The sequence below is a fragment of the Hyposmocoma kahamanoa genome, unplaced genomic scaffold (assembly GCF_003589595.1).
Source record: "Hyposmocoma kahamanoa isolate Upper Pololo Valley unplaced genomic scaffold, ASM358959v1 62, whole genome shotgun sequence".
Taxonomy (NCBI): Eukaryota; Metazoa; Arthropoda; class Insecta; order Lepidoptera; family Cosmopterigidae; genus Hyposmocoma; species Hyposmocoma kahamanoa.
This window is the reverse complement of record NW_020653850.1, coordinates 18,747,708-18,754,183: the sequence shown is the minus strand read 5'-3', so window position 1 is coordinate 18,754,183 and position 6,476 is coordinate 18,747,708. Positions and strand designations below refer to the sequence as shown.

At 52.5% G+C, this 6,476-nt stretch overlaps 1 protein-coding gene across 1 annotated transcript; it reads right to left on the bottom strand.

Annotated features, from left to right (window-relative positions):
* Positions 1 to 1,506: 1,506 nt before the first annotated feature.
* LOC113229801 lies at positions 1,507 to 5,943 on the bottom strand. Its single transcript, XM_026463482.1, has one exon. The coding sequence runs from the start codon at positions 5,941 to 5,943 to the stop codon at positions 1,507 to 1,509; it is 4,437 nt and encodes a 1,478-aa protein (XP_026319267.1).
* Positions 5,944 to 6,476: the final 533 nt, after the last annotated feature.

Here is a 6,476-nt window from a genome sequence, read left to right as displayed (position 1 = left end):
CCTTCTTTCCCAACAAAAAAAGAATCATCAAAATCGGTCGACAAATGCCTGAGTAAGGCTCAACTCAGACTGGCGCAGAGTCGAAGCGTCGCGTCGCGTACTGTTTTTCACTACAACGCCTGGCGACGCGCGACAATGCTCGCATTAGTGCGTCCGGATCACAGTGTGGTCGGCGTCTGACGCCTCACTGCGCCCAATAATGCGTGTCGACGTGTGAAGCCGCTCGACTGCAACCAAGCGTCGACGCTTGACTCCATATTTGCATAACACAAATTTGTACCTTAATAATGGGAAAATAGAGATGAAGATGCTGTAGGCGAAAAACATGACGCGTCACGCCACGACGTTCGACGTTCGACTCTGCGCCAGTGTGAGTTAAGCCTAATAGGGTGCCTTTTACGCTATTACTCACACAAAAAATACAATCGAATTGAGAACCTCCTTATTTTTTTTAGTCGACTAAAATATTAATCAACAATAAATCTTCAAAAAAGTCAGCGACACAATATATTTAGCTTTTGTACAAGGCACAGTAACGGTTTAAATATTAAAATAAAATTGAAAATTATACTAATTATAGTTTTTGTTGCTCGCAGCAATAGACGGGCGACCATCACGAAAATCGTCACTGAGATTCGCACGACCGCGTTTGAATTCTGCAAACTGGCTATAACTAGTCGTCTTGCATGGTGCTTCATCGTCAAAAGCAGTTTGAAGCCGAGTGAAGGTTCGCTGAGCGGTTACATTACACTTAAAGTCGTAGAAAATCATACTACGAAAATTTTCACGAGTTAAATTCATGATGCTATGACAATGTAAAAACAAGTGACAGTGTGCAGTGCCGACGCTCTTCGATCCTCTGCTTTATTCTTCCTTGGATATCAATGAAACTCCTTAATTTGAAGTGGACTGTATGTTTATTCAAAATGTCAATCTGACTTACGAAACAAGAAATTGTAACAAGTGCTTCCATGAGTGAATACAAAAAGTGAATGAATTACAAACCAAAATTCGCCCATATTTATACCGGCACGATGTCTCCCACATCGTACCGGTCCTATCAATGGGTCGCTACGCCGCTCGGCCAATCAGAGCTCTCGAATTAATCATTCTGTTCTGGACTCTAGCTCTGACCGGCCAGGCGCGTACGGCCGTCCGTAACATTCTCCCCTCAGCGAAGTCTTACGAGCTAAGGCTAGGTAAATAATGGAAAAAGAATAAAATAGAAATAAAGAAAAACAAACGATCTAGACGGTAAACAATCAAATCAACTTAAAACTTATCCTACGTGTAAAAGTAAATACAAATCTTATTCTAAACATAATCAAAACGAAACCTAGCCTAATCATTTGGGGAGGACGGCCAACTTACGCGCCGGACGCCTAAACACACCACCCCGTGTCCTAACTTCTACGCTCCTAACCGTGCCGTCGGGGCCCGGGTAGATTTTGACTACTTCCCCGCGCGGCCATACGTTCCGTGGTAGCGTAGAGTCTACTATGAGGACTAAATCTCCGACGGTGAGATTCCTGCTTGAATCGGAGGGTGACCCGCGAGGAATGAGTTGCGGTAAATACTCCCTAACCCATCTGCGCCAGAAACTATCTGCCAACGCTTGCGCCGCTCGCCATTGTCGTCTATCTGCATTCTCACACGTTCCGATTCGTACAAGAACGCGGGCCCTATGAACCATCTATCGCGGCTAGTTTTCATATCGGTACTTATTCGCGTCGCGTCGTCCGCTACGTTATCCGCGGTCGGCACCCATCTCCATTGGTCGACACGGGTAAGCTCAGAGATATCGCTCAATCTGTGCGCTACGTAAGGAGTATAACGCGGCTTATCGTTCCTTATCCAGTGAAGTGCGGTTTTCGAATCCGACCAGAATATCACTCTATCGATGGGTACGCGGTGTTCCCGTAGTATGGAATCGGCCAGACGCGCGCCTACAAGGTTCGCTTGTAGTTCTAAACGTGGGATACTTGGCGCGCGAATCGGGGTCACCTTGGCCTTCGCCGCGGCGAGGGTGACCTTGACCTCTCCATTCCTATACGTTATACGCCAGTACGCGGCCGTCGCGTATGCTAACTCACTGGCGTCGCTGAACACGTGTAACTGCGCATTCGTCGTGTCCTTGTTAAAACCGTACTTTCGATCTAACCGTAAGTCGGCTACCGAGTCCATATCACGTAGCCAATCTAAAAATTCGCGATTCTCCGTCTCGGGCAAAACGTCATCCCAACCTACGTTAGACCTCCATACGTTTTGCAGTACTATTTTCGCCCTGATCGTAAAATAGCTAAGTAAGCCTAGAGGGTCGAAAATTGACATGACTGCGCTGAGGGCCTCGCGCTTAGTAGGTCCTCTTTTCAGCGATCGTACCTCTCGCGGCACCCTATTCATGGCCGTGTTGAAGCGAAGTTCGTCACTTGAGGCCTCCCATAACAGCCCTAACGTTTTCCCCGCTCCGTGAGGGTCGCTTCCGCCTAATTCCTTGGCCGCGCGGGCCCTAGCTTCTACCGGTACGTGTTCTAACACGAGCTCGCTATTCGAGTTCCAGCCCGCTAGCTGGAATCCTGCCCTCGCTTGCACCGTCACTACTTCGGCGACTGCTTGCACGGCCTTAGCTTCGTTCTCGTAGCTGTCCACCCAATCGTCCATATAATGATTCGATGTGATCGCGTCGAACGCTACGGGATAAAATTGCGCGTGTTCCTTAGCGTTTAAGTTTCTAACGCTATGCGCCAGGAACGGGGAACTTCGAGCACCGAATATCATCGAAGTCATTTTATAACGAGTGGGCGGTTTCGTTCTATCGTCTCCTCTCCATAGGAACATTTGGGCGGGCTGATCGGCTTTGCGTATCTTAATACGCATGAACATCTCGCGTATGTCCTCCGATACGGCTACGTCGCGTTCCCTAAAACGGAATAATACGCCCGGCAACGATCGTAACAAGTCGGGCCCGTCTAAGAGCTTGTCGTTCAAGCAAGTGCCGTTAACAGTGGCGGCGGCGTCGTGTACTAAGCGCAATTTGCCCGGCTTATTTACATTCCGCACGGCGAAATGCGGAAGGTACCAACCGATCGGGCTGTCCGCTTCGTTTCCCTGACACGGCTCCGCATACCCCTTGTCTAAAAGGTTCTGCACCTGCGCTTTGTATTCGTGTTTAAATTCCGGCGACGCGTCCATTTTCCGTTCGATCGTTCGCAGCCTGCGGAGCGCCATATCGTAGCTCGGCGGCATGACAACTACGTCGTCTTTCCACGGCAGTCCTACCTCGAACTGGTGGCCTATTCGCTTCGCGGTTCGCGTGAATATGTCGAGCGCTCTTTCTTCGCTGCGCGACGGCTTCGCTACTTTTGAAATTCCTATACTGTCTATAGCGAAGTGTCGTTTCATACGATCCTCGAGCCGTTCGTCGAGATTGTTACAAGTGCGCGATATGTCCGCTCGGTACGTATATGCATGAAAGACGTTTTCGTTCGCGGTCGAGTTAATAACTTTCGGTACCGTTCCGTGTACCGTCCAGCCCAAGCTCGTGAGGGAAGCGACCGGTTCGCGGCGCCCTCCTACCAACAACTGACGCGACACGATCAAGTGCCAGTTATCGGCCCCTACCAAGATGCCTGGTTTCACGTTATTATAGCAAACTTCCGACCTATCGAGACCTCGTAAGTGCGCGTATTCCAAGCACGACGAGTCTATAGTCTGTCTCGCTAATTTCAAGTTATGTACGGTTCGCGCAATAACTTTGTGACTTTCACCCGATTTTCCACATATACTTAACTCTACGGCCTTACTAGTCGGTTCGCTCTGACTAGACCCTAGTCCGTGAATACGTAGTTTTCGCGTGGGCCCGTCGGCCCCTACGCGGTCCGCTATTTCCGCGTCTATCAAAGTGACGGTCGATCCCTCGTCAAGTAGAGCGTACGTATTTGCGCGTTGCCCGTTAGGCCCTATCACGCTAACTGGACACACCTTCAGCAAGACCGATCCGCTGTTTTCCTTTACCAACACCGATGTGTTAAGAACCGTCTCGACCTTCGGTGTCTCGGGTTTCGAAACCGGCTTACGCTGCGTGTGCAACAAAGCGTGGTGCGGGGAGTCACAGCCGTCGACTCCGCACGACTTTGCCTTACAGTTGAAGCGGCGATGTTTCTCCACTAGGCACTTGAAGCACACGTACGCCTCCTTGGCCCACTTCCAACGGTCCTCCACTGTCATGGCTGAGAACTTCCAACACCGCGGGACCGAGTGATTGCCGCCGCAACAAAGGCAAACCGATTTCCTTGGCTCCTTGTTTTCCGCGGTGGCGTTGTACACGTTCTTACGTTCGGGGCGGCGCGTACGCGGTGGGCGGGGCTTAGGGTCGTGCCTCCCTGGCGCTGTTTCTTTTGCGGCCGAGTGTAAATACCGAATCGCCAGGTCCCCTTCGCGCATTAGAAACCGCGATAGCTTGACGATCTCGGGTTCGGTTTCCATTCGGTGTTCGTCCGCGTACTCGCACCACTTGGTCTGCCGGTACGTGTCGAGCTTTTCTACTAAGTCGCGTACTAGCGTGGAATCATACAAGTGCCAGTGGGCTAAGTTCCCTAATACGCAGGCGACATTCTGCACCTTAACGGCGAAGCTGTTTAAACCCGTTGCCGTTCCGTCGGGTCGCGGCAAACGCCTAAGCTCGCTAACGGTGCGTTCCACTATGAGTTCCGGCTTACCGAAACATTGCTCTAACGTATCCATAATTACGGACGGATTCGAAGCCGTGTACAGGAGCGCAGCGACTGCTTCTTTCGCTTCTCCCTTCAGGCTGACTCGTAAGCGCGCCAAATTCTCCGCGTCTGAGAACTTGTACATACGGGTCGAGTCTATCATCGCGCGCTTAAACGGGAGCCAATCCGTGTAGGCTCCGGTGAAAATTGGCAATTCCTGCGCCTGTCGCGGCGGTGGGCGAAACATTGCCATTTTCTCTAACGCGTCTACCAACCTATCAACGCCCCTACCTTTCGTTACTCGCGGCGGCGATTTCGGCGAGTGGCGCCGCTCATACCTGTGGTCACGCGGCGACTGAGAGCGCTGACGACGGCGTTCGTATCTATCTCGCGGCGACGGCGAGCGATAATAGCGGCGTTCGCGCCTATCCTCTCGCGGTGACGGTGAGCGATAATAGCGGCGTTCGCGCCTGTCCTCTCGCGGCGACGGTGAGCGATAATAGCGGCGTTCGCGCCTATCTTCTCGCGGCGACGGTGAGCGATAATAACGTTGCTCGCGCCTGTACTCCCCCCGTTCCGTTCTATGGTTCGCATAGACACGCGGAAGAGCCTCTCGGGCGCCCTCCCCTCGTTCGCCTCGCGGATCGCGTGAGGTTAACGGAGGGGGTAGTTCTACCTGCTGCCTAGCTCGATCGCGTTTATCTAGCCATTCGTTGATCCGTACCGTAGTCTCAAACGGATTCTCAACGACGCTCTCACGCTCGCTAGCGTCAGCTTCTTCACGTGTGGCCTGCGCGGCGAGCCTTTCCTGAATGAGCGCGGCCTGCAAGTCTAAATGTCTACGCCTAACGTTCATGTCTTCTAACTCCGCTTCTAGCTCGGCTCTAGCGCGCGCGGCCGAGCTAGACGCCGAGACACGCGAACGAGCGGAAGTACTCCCTACCCTACACGCGGCGGGACGCGATTCCGTTACGCGTGCTAAAGTCGCGGCGGCGTGAACATTACTCAACGGCGGTGCGGGCCTAGAGGATTCGACATTGCCTACTTGATTAGTCTGGAGACTACTATCGTCCCCCGGGGGATCGTTCGGGATAACGCTCGCGGCGAGTTCGGACGGCGACTGCGGCGGTTCCTCGAAGACGCGCGGCGGTATCGCGCCTAATTGCTGCTTCCTATGTTCCATGGCGGCTGGCTCGTCCTCCCCGATACCTTGACTCCTAGTCCTAGGCATAAAGCCTCCTATCGCCCTAACACCCTAAGTCTTGAAGATCGGCTCCTGTGCCTTGAAAAAGGCAGTCTTCTTGCCTCGAAAGAGGCAGTTTGCCCGTAATGCCTGCGTTTGTCACCGTTAGGTGCAGGCAACGGGAGATGAAACTTAGGACCTTGAAACTTAGTATGTTGAAACTCAGAACCTTTGGCGGACCTTAAATCTGCCACTTTTACGCGGTGCTTCGTGATGTGATGGCTTCGGCACTTCGCGCACGTTGTCCTAGCACGGAGGACACGTTGGCTTCGGCTCTTCGCGCACGTTGTCCTAGCACGGCGGACACGTTGGCTTCGGCTCTTCGCGCACGTTGTCCTAGCACGGAGGACACGTTGGCTTCGGCTAACTTTTCGTGAAGCGTGGGGTTCGTTCGTACCCACGTCGATACAATCTATGATCTTCGTTTTCTTCAGCGCCGTGTGGGGGTCGTTCGTACCCACTACGACACACGATGATCTTCACTCTTCAGTCTTCGTGAAGCGTGGGGTTCGTTCGTACCC

What these genes read in the sequence shown, in the direction of transcription:
- LOC113229801 (XM_026463482.1), bottom strand. Translation starts at nt 5,943, where the DNA reads ATGCCTAGGACTAGGAGTCAAGGTATCGGGGAGGACGAGCCAGCCGCC.